The 16438-nt window shown below is 39.1% G+C and overlaps 1 protein-coding gene across 7 annotated transcripts in view; it reads left to right on the top strand.

The window, feature by feature from the left end:
* FOCAD (focadhesin) overlaps nt 1–16438 on the top strand; it is a 310432-nt gene that overhangs the window by 45321 nt on the left and 248673 nt on the right. For all 7 annotated transcript variants that reach the window (XR_013960579.1, XR_013960580.1, XR_013960581.1 and 4 more), the window contains exon 5: nt 13297–13401. Coding sequence is in view for 3 of the 7 variants with exons in the window: in XM_080667664.1 (XP_080523790.1) it covers nt 13297–13401 (105 nt within the window). In the remaining 4 variants the exon portion in view is untranslated. The remainder of the gene's footprint in view (nt 1–13296; nt 13402–16438) is intronic.

Raw genomic sequence — 16438 nt, 5'->3', positions numbered from 1 at the left:
AGAGAGAGAGAGAGAGAGCGAGCTCTCGTGCTGGTGTCAGGGACTGATGGTGGGAAGCAGCCTTCTGTGGAATAGATATTTAGGGAATGTAGAAGTTTCTGGAACTTTCTCAGTATGGTAGTAAATGTTGAAAGCTGCAAGGGAAGATGGAAGGTAAAGTTGGTGAGGTCAGCTCCCCTAATTTTGTAACCTGCCCCTTAGCCTTTTGCAGGTCTAGTCTATAAATTTCTCTTGGAACATGTATTGGACCTCCACCACCGTCTCAAAACTAACCCACATTGTATAGTCTAACTTTGAAAAAGACTTGACCTTTGCAAGGCTCTGATTGTCTGAACTTCAGGGAGGGGCTGGGAAAGTGTCTGGCTCTGTTTGAGAGACTGTTCCCTTCAAAGGAGTAGTTTGATGTCCAAGAGTATTCTTGGTTCAAAGCTGAGGCAACATGAAACAATTGTAAACCAGTTTTTATAGCTTCTGTAAACAAAGAAATGGATTTAAGAGATCCAAAATGTTCTTTTAATCAGTAAGGAAATTTGAAAAAAAAAAAAAAATTCCCAGGGAGGGTGAAGGAAAGAAGGGGACCACAAAGGCAACACAGAAAGGAAATCATTATCACCAGTTAAATGTGAATTTTCAAATTAAACAAAACTGAAATTAAAGTGAATGATACATAGTAGCATGTACTTTTCTTGTCTTTTAAGGAATTGCTTGTTTTAAGTTTAGATAGTTTTTGGGTTTGCTTGTTTGTTTTGACATTGACTTTATCCTAACATAATGATTCCCAAAGCCAGGGGTGTCCCCATTTTTCTTAATTTCCCGCCCCCTTAACTGTGCTAGCTTCTAAGAAAGCTGATGCTGCCATTGTTATAGTTGCTTAGTAACGGGACTGTGAATAAAAACCGTACTGTCCTGGGGAACCAGGTATTCAGTTTTCGATATTGAGATGTCATGACAGCCTGTAATTTCAATTTAACTGCTTCCCCAACCTCTTCCCCCACCTTCTTTTAAAAAATGTGTTTGGTAGAACAGTTATGCTCTAGATAAACTAGGCTAGCACTTGATTTGTGTGCCTTTTGTACTTTCAAACAGAGAAAAGAACTGCAATTTACGTATTTGGGAAAATAAAGTGTATTAAGGTGTGAGAGATAAAAGCCTATTTTCTAAGGTTTCTGAAGTGTACTTTAAATGAAATTTTGAATAGGCTATTAAAAATGCCCTTAGTGTGTCCTGACTAAAGCTGTTGGACTCTGTGAGTTCTTGATCATGGATTGATGAAGGTCCAATTTGGTTAAAAAAAACAAAAACGAGTCTGAAAACTTATTGGAATTAAGATTTAGGGTAATTTCTGAGAAAATTCTCTCTTCTGAGTGTTCTCTTGTATTGATGACCCTGTTCCTTGGGACACCTAATTGCTTTGTTATTATGTAGGAAATGGCTAGCAACTAAGGAGATACTGTATTTATATCTTGTATTCTTCTAAAAAATATTTTTATTGATTTTTAGAGACAGAGGAAGGGAGGGGGAGAGAAAACGAGAAACATCCATTGGCTGCCTCCTGCACCGCTCCTACCAGGGTTTGAGCCTGTAACCTGGGCAAGTGCCCTGACCAGGAATCAAACTGGTAACCTTTTGGTGCATGGGACAACACCCAGCCAACTGAGCCACACCATCCAGGGCTATATCTTGTATCCTGAGGCTTTTCTGTACAATTTAGCTTCCTTCTCTTTATTTGGCAGGAGGAGAACCAAGGAGGGGTGCCTTTATGAGGTTTCCTCCAAGTGTCCTCTAAAGGGGAGTTAGCATGCTCTCATCTGCGGCTGGGGCGTCAGGGTGTTTGTCATGAACTGAGTTGGTTTCAGGGCTTAAGTCTACATTGGTGTCATCGCTCATTTAACTCCTACTTGGGAGTGACAGAATTAATAGATAGTGTCTGCTTTTCTACCTTTTCTTTTAAACATTCCTTTAAGTTGTTTAGCTTGTTCCCAGATGTCCTCTTTTCCTTTTCTTCCAATGCTTTTTCTTTCTCTAAAATCCCAGCATCTCTTTTAAATTGCAGCTCATAACCAGAAAAGTAATTCCAGCTACTTTTCTTGTCTAGGACATTCTGCCCTATTTCTTTTTTTAAGTTAGTTGATCTGGTTGAAGGCTTTGTTTGTCACAAAATCTTCCAGTCACGTGTTTCTGCTAAGATATTTTCTAGGTGATTTAAGGAAAGGAACTGCTGAACATGTGACTTTTCTAATGGAAAAATGCTTCAGAAGAAATCAGGCTGTTGTCTGGTACTTAGAAGACAAATGAGGGTACAGAACTTTCCCAAACACAACTCAGAGCACAATCGGTTAGATTTTTTTTTTTATAAAAGAAGCATTATTTTTTGTCATTTATTCAAGCATGGTTTCCTCAGAACTGTTTTTCCCCCTTTTTTTGTTTTCTTTTGTTTTAAATTTCCTCTCTTCCTGGTTCTCTGTTCCCACATAATTTTTCTAATAAAGTCAGAAAATGATTTGTATTTTAATCTAGTGTGTACCATTGTCTAATTTGCTGGTGACTTACTCTGCTTAAGGCTGACCAGTTATCCTTTCCAGTTAAAAAAGGGACTTGGCTACATTTGTACCATTTGTTCTCATGATACCCAAGGAATGCCCCCTTTGGGGATGTTTGTGTCATTCTCTTCAACCCTGTTATTCTCATCCCTGGCCAAAAAATTAGTATGGTACTTCCTTGTACCTCACCTTTGGAATGTCTCGAAAGCAAAGAACCAGGAATTATTTGTAGTCTTTCCAATAGGAGACCGAAGTACAAGAGCAGTGCTTATATTGTTATCATTTGAACCCCAAACAAAGGAAATCTGATATATGTTATTCCTATACACAATAATAGTTGTGCTACATTTATTTAATGAAAAGCAATTTTCCTGGGTGGTTTTTGTTAGCATAATTTGTATAACTTGACCAAAATTTTTCTCATTTCTGTTTTATTTATTTATTTATTTATTTACTTATTTATTTATTTTAGAATAGTCAGTATCATTATTGACCCACACTCCCTCTCATGATTAGATCTGGGTCTTGGCTCATATGCGTAGTGAAAATTGGTTCCGTTTTGTGTTGTCTCTTGCCACTGTGCTGGTAGCTCGGGCCTGACCTTTTCTCTGCTCTCCCTTAGAGGGCTCTTGAGTCAACTAGCTTTTTTTTGATATCTCCCTCCTTTCCCCCCCTCAACCCAAGGAAGGACCTGTGGCAGCTGAAGGCCTTTGGCAGCAAGTTCCTGAGTTCATTGGGACTCTTTGGGTGACAACTTCCAGAAACCCACTTGAATTAGTTTGAGCAAGGAAGGGTGATTTTTAATTTTTTGGTAAAGAGGTATTCCACAGGATCCAAGGACAGGGATGCACAGATTTGGTGGCTTAAAACAACAGAAATTGATTATTTCACAATTCTGGAGTCCAGGAGTCCAAAACCAAGATGTTATCAGAATTGGTTCTTTCTGGCTGCGAGAATCTGTTCCATGTCTCTCTCCTAGTTTCTGAGGCTGTCACAACCCTGGGTGCTCCTTGGCTTGTGGCTGCATAACTCCAGTCTCTGCTTCTGTCTTTTCATGACCTTCTTTGTGCATCTTTGTATCTCAAATTTCTATTCTTTCTCATTGGATTTAAGGTTCATCCAGGATGAGCTCATCTTGAGATCCTTAATTATATCGGCAAAGACCCTATTTCCAAATGAAGTCATATTCACTGGTACCAGGAGTTAGGACTACGATGTATCCTTTTGGGGGACATAATTTACCTTCTACAGGGTGTGTCTTTATTGTGCGAACATATGTATGCTAGGACCCTTTGTATAGTAACCATATAAATAGGAAAGATGCCATTCCCAAACAGAAAGGAGACTGGAACACTATTCCGAGGAGTCTTCTGCACTGGGATTGAACTTGGGAGAAAGCCTGGAATTTGGAAATAGGTATCTCTCAGCCTTTCAGCTCAGCTCTAGCTCTGGAACATAATTGTGCTTAAGTGTGAATGACTAATATTAACTCTGCTTTGGTCTGACAGGGATAAAGGGAGGGGAGATTGAGTGGACATAGATTCATTGTCAGAGATAACATACTTGTTTCACTGTGATGGCAAAATTACACCATCACCACCACCACCATCATCATCCTCTGGAATATTTTTTTGAAACTGTAGATCATCTCTCCAAGCAGCAATAATGATAGAAACAACCACTGCCTTGGTTGTCAGGGGAAGGGAGATAAAGGAAGGACATAGTAGCTTGGAGTGTGACACACACAAAAAATAACTAGGAAAATTTTGGAAGAAATGAGTGTTACAAAGAGGAACTCTTCCTATGACTTTTAAAACCTTTTATGGATAATTTCAAAAGTAACTAGAATAGTATTATGAACCCTCCTGTTTCTGTCATTCAGCCCAACAACTGTTAATCCATGGCAGTCCTGCTTCCTCCATAACCCCATCCTGGCCATATTTTTTTTAGAGAAAGCCCTAGACATTGTCTGACTTATTCTGTAGAAATTTAAGTATTTATCTCTTTTTAAAACACATAATAGTAATGGCATTATTATACCTTGATACACAGGTATGCTCGTGTATAATTTTATATATATATATATAACTTATTGATTTCAGAGAGAGCAAGGGAGAGGGAGAGAGAGACAGAAACATCAATGATGAGAGAGAATCATTGATTGGCTGCCTCCTGCATGCCCCCTACTGGGGATCGAGCCCACAACCCAGGCATGTGCCCTTAACCAGGACCCTTCAGTCCGCAGGCCGACGCTCTATTCACTGAGCCCAACCGGCTAGGGCTCGTGTATAATTTTTTTAAATGTCCAGTCAGTCTTCAGTTTTCTAATTACCTCATAATCTTTTTTTTAACAATTTGTTTGCATGAACATCTAAGTAAGAATTGGTTGTTATGTCTTTTACATCTCTTTTAATCTATAGGATCTCCCGCTCACATCTATCTCCCTCTGTCTCTATCTCTCCTTTTCTTACAATTTGCTGTAGAAACTTGGTGGTTTGCAGTGATTTCCACCATGTATCTTGGAAACCAGTGGATTTTGCTGGTTGTATCTCCATGTGCTTTAACTTATTTCTCTGTATTTCCAGTACACTGAAAGTTTGCTTCTAGAAATTTGATGATATGAAAGGTAAATTTTTGTTGTTGTTGGGGGCGGGTGTCGGAGAGGGAAGACTTCTTCGGAGGTGGTAATGTGTTCTTCTGCCAGGAGGCACGTAATATCTGATTATTAGCTGTTGATGCTCAGTGCCTTGATCTATTAATTCATCAGGAGATTCAAAATGGTGAAATTATAATTCTATCATTTTTGTTCACTTATTACATGAAATATTGCTTTAAAGAGAACCTTACCCATACCTACTATTTGGTTACTTTTTAGCACACTTTGATAGGAAAGGCAGGCTATATATATTTTTCTCTTTATTTACTAAACTTCAAAATAATCAGTTTTTAAGCATCCTTCAGTGTTGACCAATTAGATTTTATTTTATAAAGGACCAGAGACCCAGTGCACCAAATTCGTGCATGGGTAGGGTCCCTAGGCCTGGCTGGCGATCAGGGCTGATCAGGTTCCTCGCCTCCCTGCCTCCCCACCTCCTCCTTCCTTCTGCCTCCTCCTTCCCTCGCTCCCTCAGCACCCCGCCACCACTGGTTGCCCGCCATGGTCTGTGCTGCCCCCTGGTGGTCAGCGCGCATCATAGCAAGCGATTGAACTCGCAGTCTCCCAGTCAAACTCTTGAGGGGACACTTTGCATATTAACCACACACACACACACACACACACACACACACACACACACACACACACTAGAGGCCCAGTGCACAAAATTTGTGCATGGTTGGGGTCCCTAGGCCTGGCCTGCATTCGGGGCCAATCAGGTTCCTCACCTCCCCACCTCCCCGCCTCCTCCTTCCCTCACCGCTCCGCGTGCTGCCACCATGCTGTTCCCCACCTCCCCATCTCCTCCTTCCCTCGCCGCCTGTGCTCTGCCACTGCACAGTTCCCCGCCTCCCCACCTCCTCCTCTCAATGCCTGTGTCCACCGCCACCCACCCCCAGTTCCCCATCCCAGTCCAGGACCTTGCCCTGATTGGGCAATTGGGACCTGCCCACCAGGGGGAGGGAATGGAAGGTTGACTGGCAGGCCCTGATCAGGCGATCGGGGCCTGTCGGCCAGGGGGAGGGACCAACTGCCACCATGGTGGGTGGGCAGTGAGCTGATCGGCACCTGCTGGCTGAGGGAGGAAGAGGGGGAGGAACCCAGGAGGTTGGCCACTGGCCCTGAGGAGGGAGCTGTCCCTCGGCCCCCCTGGGAAAGAGGCCGAGTCTGCTGCCACGCACTCCTGGTGCCCCACCCCAGCCCAAGGTCCTGGTCCCAATCAGGCCATTGGGGCCTGCCGGCTGTGGGGAGAAACTGGAAGGCCCCATTGGCGATTGGTGATTGCGGGCTGGGGGCAGCCCCTGCATTGAGCGTCTGCCCCCTGGTGGTCAGTGAGCATCATAGCGACTAGTCATTCTAGTTGTACCAGTCATTCTGGTCGTTCCGTCTTAACGGTTGCTTAGGCTTTTATATATATAGATAGATAATAATGAGCACATGAATTTAAACAATTTATGTATTTTAGTCTTTTCTCTTTTTTTTAAATGATTTTTTGAGACTATCTTTTCACCGGTTTGAGTGAGTTTGTTTTGGACCCATACTTTAGAAGCAGCTTGAGAGAGAAGGAGGTTGAAAGAGAGAGAAACCTAAGTAAAGCTTAAGAAGTCCTACTGCTATTTAATAATTTTCATATGTAACAAATGATTTAAGAGGGCAGGGTATAAAAGAAAATAGCATTTTCTGAAAGGGACTTACTGCAGCTGCTCTGACCTTTAGTCACAGGAGCCATTTAGGAGCTAATTTTCAGTTTGGCAAATTTAGCCGTAGGCTGGGCAGTCTTCACCCAAGCAGTTAAATCTCTATTAACCATGCTAAATATTTATCTTTTACTTATTTTATCAGGAGTTTTAAGTTGGTTTTACTGTTGTAAGTACATGGGTTAAGACATATTAAAAAACTCCAAGAAAAAACACTTGCCTCTCTACCCCCAACAGGGTTATTTCATTGCTTAATAATATAAAAAGCATTTTATATTAATTTTATTTTCCTAGTATTTACAGTGCTCTCATTTGCTAGATACACAGTTTCTAAAATGAAAGGCCCATAACCACAACTAATAATACCATTTATATTTGTTTCTTTAGTAATAAACTAACAAATTTTAATATCAAAGCTATTAGATACTATAATTTTAATGTGCATATATAAAATCATGTAATTATACAACTAGAAATTACCTTCAGAGTTCACTTCTGTAGTCAAGCAAGACAGTGCCTTTGCAGTCTTTCATCCATCCATCTGATAGTCAAACATATTTATTAAATATTTCCTATATACCTATGTGAGGTACTGTGATATATTATGGTGAGGAAAGCAGACATAGTCATTACACTCAGGATGCTATTGGTTTAGAGAGAGAAATTCACATAATCATAGTTGCACAATTATATATGAAACAGCATCCTTGTTCTATAATATGGATTTGTCCTATTTTAACTATTAGTAAACATGTATTTTTTATTTTTAAGAAAAAGGTAACAAATACAGTATAATACTTTTTTTAAGGAGTGTGTAAGAGTATTTATTAGGAGGGGTTCTTAGAAGTGGAATTTATGAGATAAAGGGTATATATATTCAAAGTTTTTATGGATACTGCCAAATTGCTCTCCATAAAAGCATAATCAATATATACTTAACACAAAAGTGCTTATTTCTTTATTCACTCAACACTGGATATTACAAATTTTATTCTTCTGTGATTTGCATACCTATAATTTCTGCTCATGTTTCTAATATATGATTTGCCTTATTTTGTTGCTTTTCTTGTTTTATGGATCTTAATATTTTCTCTAACATATATGTTATAAATATTTTCTCTCAGACTATCTCTGATTTTAATATTATGTTTTCTCTCCCCTAGAAACCCTTCTTACCAACTTTGTTAAAACTATCTGGGAATTTTAGTTACAGATTGTCTTTCTTGGGGAGTTCTTTCTTTAAAAAATAATTCTTTATTGTTGAAAATATTACATATGTCCCCTTTTCTCCCCCATTGACCTTGGGGGGTTCCTTTTCACATTTCCCTACCAGTTCTCTCTTAACAATTGCTTTAATCTTTATAGCCACATTGGAAAAATGCCTAAAGACTTGACTGTAGGTTCTTCTGGTAGTCACTTTGATCTAAGTTTTTTGTACTCTACATCTATCTCATCAGTTATTTCTTATACTTTATCTTAAAAATATAAAAGCTTAATGAAGATATAATTCATGTATTATACAATTATCCTTTAAAAGTGTACAACTCACTTTTAGTTATTTACAAAATTGTGCAATGGGAAAAATATCCTTGGGGAGGATTAACAACAACAAAAATACAAGACAAGAATTGAGCTTGTTATCATCCTAGGTTAAGTGGTTTGCCCAATATTACCTAGCTAATTAGAATTAAAGCAAGGATTTACATTAAAATTGCCTGGCCAGTGTGGCTCAGTGATTAAGCATTGACCTATGAACCAGGAGGTCAGGTTTTGATTCCTGGTCAGAACACGTGCCTGGGTTGTGGGCTCAGTCCCTAGTAGGGGGCATACAAAAGGCAGGAGATCAATAATTCTTTTTCATCATTGATGTTTTTGTTTCTCCCTTTCCCTTCCTCTCTGAAAGCAATTAAAAAAAATTAATCTGAAGTCATCCCTCTCAACCCACTTAAAATATTTAAATAATTTAAATAGTTATTCAATTGAATTTAAGGCAAATGTGTTACTATTTGAATAGTTCTATATGTGATTTGATTGACACCATATCTTTCAAGGATCATAATCTATTCATGCTAACTTTTACTTAAAATACAGTAAGATCTCAATTATTCACACAGTAAAATCTGGATCCATAAATAAGACCAAGCAAGACCTAACTTAAAGGTTAAAAAACTGAAGTCCATTTGTTAGCCTCAGTGGTTCTGTGAACTCCCTGGAATTCAATGCAAATATGACATGTTGTACTTTTCTCTGGGATTTTACTATTTTCATAAAGAGGTAGGTAGGTGGTCCATGTTGGTTAAAATCATACGTCTGTTATCGATCTCTCTAAAACTCTAGTCATGTGACAAATAAATCATTTGGAAAGGAAAACTAATATAGTTTCATGTACAAAAAAAAGGATTACAGGCATACTTCATTTTATTGTGCTTCACAAATATGATTTTTACAAATTGAAGATAAGCCCCTCCGCCAGCAAAAAGATTATGACCCACTTTATTGCGATACTCACTTTATTATGGTGGTCTGGAACCAAACTGTAATATCTCCAAGGTATCCTGTATTTAATAAATTCATATTTCTTGGAAGAAATTCAGTCATAAATTCAATTAACACTGATCATCTAAAATGAATAATGTTTAAACTAATCGTTAGACCCAGGAGAAGTGGCCTCATGTGATTACTTGGTGCAGCATGGACTTTCTCCATATAGATGCAGTCATTTGAGCTTAAATCAGACATTAGAGCTGATTTCCAACTGCATGAACATTGAAGGCTCAAAGTCAAGGATGCTTCTGAACATGTAATGACCCTCTGACCAATGCAAACCAGTATTGGCCCCTGTGACAGGTCTCAGTCAGATACTGCATTCTGGGAACTGCTCACTCACACCTAACAATGGAAATTTATCTGCTAAATATAGCTACAGACCTGAGATTTCATGGTCTTGTATCACATCTAGGCACAGGCCTGGGTCAGAGCCATAGGGGTTGGTATTATCTCAGGAACTACCTTTCAAAAAGCTAGACTGCAACCCTGATGTCTGGTGAGTTAGCAAATTTATATATTTGGAGGAGTCACACTCCCAGGAGCCTCTGTCAGCTCTACCCTCTGTGACTGAGACCAGGCATTCATACCCAGGAGTAGCTTCTTAATAAATTGGTTATAGAACAATTACAATTTCCATGCAGAAGGATCTCCAGGTCTTTGCCAAAGAGAGTGAGAAGGCTTGTGAAGAGCTGGAGGATATGCTAGAAGGTACCATTCCTTAAAGTCCAGGATCCTCATCTATAGAATGCATTTGACTCTGTAACAGTGAGTGGTATGAAGAAGGAATTTACTCTAAAAGTTTGAATGTTGAGATATCTGTTTCCTCAGCTTTAGAGAAGGAGGATTCTAGAAACTCAGAGTGTCAGTAGAGAAGATCGTCAGACGAATGTGAACAATCCCAAAGAAGAAAAGAAGGCAATGCCTCTGTTCCCAGGAGGGCTCAAAGAGATGCCGTGCAGTCAGCTCTTCCTCAGATAGCTCCAGTTCTCTCCAGTCTTTTAAAAATATTACTTCTTAATTTTTATTGAGTGACAATGGGACTAACTGGCCATATTTTGAGGTAAAATAAAGTACCGTGGAATTGACACAATACCAATGTATTGTATGTGAGGAAACCTAACTCTCAGTTTGATATCCATCAGAGAACACATGTAGGAGAGAGGATCTTAGGGGAAAGGCTTCATGTGAACCTAGTGGTGAGAACTCTGTGTTCACCAGAGAATCCACACAGGAGAGAAACCATACACGTGTGATATCTTTCACAAAAGATTCATTCATGACTCTACATTGCATGGTCAAGAAGATCCACATGAAAGACAAAACGTACTGTGGTAAAGATTGTGGGAAATGCTTCGGCTGCAAGGGAAACCTCAGTGCTCCCCAAAGAACCTACTTAGGAACTAAACCATATTAATATCTCCAGGTGAGCTGGGAAGTATAAATATGTGAGCCACGAAGGTGAGCTGCATATATAATTAAAATTTTCTAGTAGCCACATTAAAAATTAACAAGAGACAGGGGATTTTAATTTTAATAATGTATTTTTTGTTACTCCACATATCATAAATATTATTTCAATATGTAATCAATATAAAACACTAGAGGCCCGGTCCATGAAATTCATGCATGGGGGAGAGGGGTGTCCCTCAGCCTGGCCTGCACCATCTCCAATCCAGGACATCTCTCTTGCAATCTGGGGCCGCTGGCTCCTAACCACTCACCTGCCTGCCTGTCTGATCGCCCCAACCTCTCTGCCTGCTGACCTGGTTGCCCCTAACTGCCCTCCCCTGCCGACCTGGTTGCCCCTAACTGCTTTCCCCTGCCAGCCTGGTCGCCCCTAACTGCTCTCTCCTGTCGGCCTGATCCCTCTAACTGCTCTCCCCTGCTGGCCTGATCACCCCTAACCACCTTGGCCTCGGCCCCCGCCACCATGGCTTTGTCCGGATGGATGTCCGGAAGATGTCCGGTCTAATTAGCATAGATTAGTATATTTTATTAGTATAGATTATACATGATATTTTACATTCTTTTTGTGTGTCCTAAGTCTTTTAAATTCAGTGTGTATTTTATACTTACAGTACATCTCAATTTGAATTCATCACATTATAGATGCTCAGTTGCCACCTATGGCTATTGGCCACTGTATTGGCCAATACAGTTTGAAAACTCTAAATGCCATAAAAGAGTCCATTCAGTCACACCTCACATAATTGCACCAACTGATATCACTTAATTAAGCCCAAGTCTTTGTCCTAGCTCCAAAATAAGGTTAACAGTGATTGTAACCTACTATTATTTTGGATAGCAAATGCCAATTTAATACATGGTAAGCACTTAGGAGAATATGTAGCTTACAATAAATGCGCTGAAGTATTAAAAACCATGACTGAAATATAATCACTTTTTTATTTAACAAATATCTTTTTTTTTTTTATTTCAAAGATTTTTTCTAGTTCCCAGGGAGATCCTTATATAAAAAGGGTAGGGCAATTTGTGACAACATGGGTACATGGCTGAATCTGGAGGGCATTAAGCTAAGTGAAATAAACCAGACAAAGAAAGACAAAAAATATGGTATCACTTACATGTGGAATCTAAAAAAAAAGTAAAAAAGAAGGTTGAACTCAAAGAAACTAAGAGTATATTGGTGGTTGCCAAGGGCTGGTTGGGGGGTAGAGAAAATGGAGAGAGGTTGGCCAAAGGGCACAAACTTCCAGTTACAAGATGAATAAGTTCAGAGGATCTAAAGAACAGCTTGTTGACTATAGCTAACAATGTGGTATTGTATACTTGGAATATGCTAAAAGAGTAAATCTTAAGCATTCTCACCCTCCCCCCGCCCTGCCTCCAAAAAAAAATCAATAAATGATATCAGGACAATTATTTAACTGAATAGTATTTAAATATATTCCAAAACAATTAACTTAAATGTAAAATCAATAACAAACTAAAAATAAGTATTATCATAAATTGGAACATCAATGAGGGAAGGACCACTTACTGCTCCTTTGCTCTCCTCCACCTGCTTCCCCATCTTCCTGTCCCACAGCTGGGTAGAGGGCACAGCTGGAGGAAGAGAGGCAAAAGTCTTACTTTATTGACATCACTGCAGTTCTCTATTGGCTACTGCAGTAAAAAATAAATAAATAAATAAATAAGTGGCCACGTGGTGTATTAATTAATTTGATTATGGCAATCAATTCACAATGTACTAGTATAGTACATATATCCCATTGTACACTTTAAATATATTATAGTTGTATTTGTCAATTTTACTTCAATAAAGGTAAGTCTGGAAAAAAATCCCATTTCATAATTTAAAAAAGTAATCATAGGTCTTCTTTTTGATATATTATTCTCGTACAGGAATAAGAAAAAAGTTCAAGTTCTATTCCCTACTCCCATTAGCTTTGTTTTAATGGTGCTTATTTGTTTTAATTGGTCTTCTGGCCCACCAGATTAATTTCATATATCTGGTTATTCATTGCCTGGAATAATAATTCATGGTCTGCTAATATTTACAAATGAAGGGCTTGATTATTCAGTATGGGGAACTGATGTGGGCTAATGCAATTATGTGGGCTAATGTTTGTTTTATTCCTGGTTGGTTTTACCCCGAGTGTGAGTTAGGCTATTGATAAGTTGGTGGTCTGATTTTTTCGGCTCTACTTCTCCTTTATGGGAGCTGTCTGCTTGTAGGACTCTTCTTGGCTGTGCTGTAGAATGAGCTGGGTGGCTACTGTTCACTCTGGGTGGCAAGTGTTCAATTATTTAAAAATGGTAGAATTAAGCACCTCATTAGAATATTTGCTTTATGTCTATAACATTTAACATATTGTAACATTTCTTTATATAGGAATACACACGGCTTGATAAAAGCTATCATGAAATTATTACAAATGCAAGCTGTTAAGGAAGGACAAGCTGGGGAAAAGAATATTCAGGATCTATATTCTATTAGGTAAGCCTTTTCCCCTTACTTTAAAAAACATATTTTTTATTGTGTGAATTGTGAGCTTATGAACTGAGACATGCTATTCCGTTAAGAACAGTTATTTCAGAGCTTGAGCAAATGTACTTTTTTAAAGCAGGAGGGTAAACTTCCTCACCATGAAGATGAATAGGTGACTAGCAAAGAGTTATTACCCAGGGCAAGGTCAGTAGTTAAGAGCATTGATTTGCCTTTTTTTGTCATCTATAGAATGTAATCTATCGAATTATTTTAAAAAGAAAAACCACACTGCAGCAATCATAGTGAAATGCATTGGATTTTATGGGAGGGTGTGGACAAAGGATTGTGAAGGTGCCTTGAAGGTCCTAGAAAGCCATTTCTTGAGAGAGGAACTCCCACTTAGTGAGCAGAGGACCCCAGAGGATGCCATGTAACCATGTAATCTGAGTGGCCAGATTATTATGATCTCTGAACGCATAATAATCTGGCCACTCAGTGTATATCCTATATAATAAAAGGCTAATATGCAAATTGTCCCCTCGACCAGGAGTTCGACCAGCAGACAGACTGGCCAACCGCCCATGTCCCCTCCCCCTGGCCAGGCTGGCCAGACCCCACCCATGCACGAATTCATGCACCGGGCCTCTAATATATATATATACACATACACATACATACACACTGAGTGGCCAGATTATTGTGTGTTCAGAGATCATAATAATCTGGCCACTCAGTGTATATTGTCTTAGGAACTCTGTTTAGTGATGCATCCAGAATGTGCCTGCTTCAAAAGAATGAGAACATGGGACCATAAACAAGGAGACTGGTTCATGGTAGAAAATGGCTTGCATGGGCTATGGCAATTCAATAGGAAAAGTAAACCAACTGGCTCTGTGACACAGATAATGATTATGGGGATGAATCTGATGAGAAGGACTACAGTTAGTTTTGAATGGATTTCTCTTGGTTGATTGATCATCCTAGTAAATAGATTTAAACCATCAGTAGGCCTTGCACACTTTCCTCTAAAGGTTCACACAATTTTCATTGTATCTTAGCTACTGTTATTCCATTGTATTACTGTCAATCCTTGTATTAAAAGGCTATAGAGAAAAGGTATGGGAGGCTTAGAGTCCTAAATATTGAGTTTTTTGTTAGCAAAATGAGGACTGTTTCTGATGTCTAACATCCAGATAGAAACTGAAAAAGATCTCTCAACTAACTATTCAGATATTTAAAACAAATTTGTTTTTCCCTCTAAATCATATAAACATATTCAGATATTTGAAAAAAAAAAGAAAGTAAATCAGATACTTGTGAATCCTCATTGGCTGGAGCACACAGCACCTGCAGTTTTGAGCAATTGACACCAGCTAACAGAAGCTCTGAGAGTCTCTCTGAAATGTTGAGTGCTGCCTACTCATGTAGATTTATAGTGCTTTCCTTTTGAGACTATGTCAACAGTGTCTCATTACAATGATCGTTCTTGACGTTTTAGTGCTATTTACGATCTCTTTTATTTTTTATGAGTACATTCAGAATGTTTTAAGGCCAATTTATTTTTTAAACAAGGTCAGATTTGCATTTTACACAATTTTTTTCTTAGCATGTTTTTGAATGTCCTCAAACATATGGAAAAATTGGAAGGATGTAGTACAATGAATTAGTAAATTCATTAACTTATTTGTTAACTCAGTAATTTAATTTTAAATAGGGGAAGCAAAAAGAAAATTATTTGCTATTTGAAAATACTGTGGAAACTTGGGCTGTGCAGAGTAAACTTTCCAAATTGATAAATATGCTTCTCTCTTTTTAGTATAGCTGTGCCTCTCGAGGCACAAGTTTTTATTTCAGGTTTGTCCTTTACCTTGATCAGAATTGAACCTAAGGAGTAGATGAGCAGATCTTAATATGTCTAGATGAGTCATATGAACATCTGTGTTTTTTCTCTTTTTTAAAAGAAGTTCAAACTCTTGGGCCAGAGTTTTAGGATAGAAAACGATTTCATTTCATTATTGTTCACTGAGGGTTATTTATTTTAAGATAGTATTTTTTTATGTAACAGTTTTATGACACACTTGACCCATTTAAAGCATACAATTCCAATGGTTTTTGATATATTGATAGAAGTATGCAACCATCACCATAATCAATTCTAGGACATCTTCATCATTCCAAAAAAGAAGCACTGGCTGGTGTGGCTCAGTTGGTTGAGTGTCGTTCCATGTACCCAGAAGTTGCAGTTTCAATTCCTGATGAAGGCACATGGCCAGGTTTCAGGCTTGATCCCCAGTAAGGGGTGTGCAGGAGTCAGCCCATTGATGATCTCTCTCATCAATGTTTCTCTCTAAAATCAATAAAAACACATTAAAAAAATACCTCACCCATTAGCTGTCACTCCATATTTCCCTCCACCCATTCAACTTAATGCTTCTCCACCCTGGTTGCTCATTAGAACCATCTGGGTGTGGAACATATCAAAAATCAAATACCCCAGACCAGTGGTTGGCAAACTGCGGCTCGCGAGCCACATGCGGCTCTTTGGCCCCTTGAGTGTGGCTCTTCCACAAAATATCACGTGCCGGGCCCACACGTACAGTGCGATTGAAACTTCGTGGCCCATGCGCAGAAGTTGGTTTTCGGCTCTCAAAAGAAATTTCAATTGTTGTACTGCTGATCTTTGGCTCTGTTGACTAATGAGTTTGCCAACCACTGCCCCAGACCAAATGAATCAAAATCTCTGCCATAAGGCATAGGCATTTGTAGTTTTAAAAAGGCCCAGGTGGTTCTGATTCACAGTGAGTACAAGATGGTATGCTAGCCACTCCTTAACGTGCATTCTGGTCACCTGGGGCCTTGTTGAATGGTAGATTCTTTCCTTAGGGCTAGAGTGAGTCCAGATTCTTCTATGATAGGCTCCCAGGTGCTGCTGATGCTGCTGGTTCCCCACCACACTATAAGTAGCAGAGCTATGGGCAGTATCACAGAACCTAAGGCTTGCTGGGAGTGCAGGATCTTGGACTATCTGGATCTGAGTGCCTGCTGG

Source organism: Plecotus auritus, assembly GCF_963455305.1.
Source record: "Plecotus auritus genome assembly, chromosome: 5".
In the NCBI taxonomy this organism is placed as follows: Eukaryota; Metazoa; Chordata; class Mammalia; order Chiroptera; family Vespertilionidae; genus Plecotus; species Plecotus auritus.
Note: the sequence above shows the minus strand (reverse complement) of the source record. Positions and strands in the feature narration are given on the sequence as shown.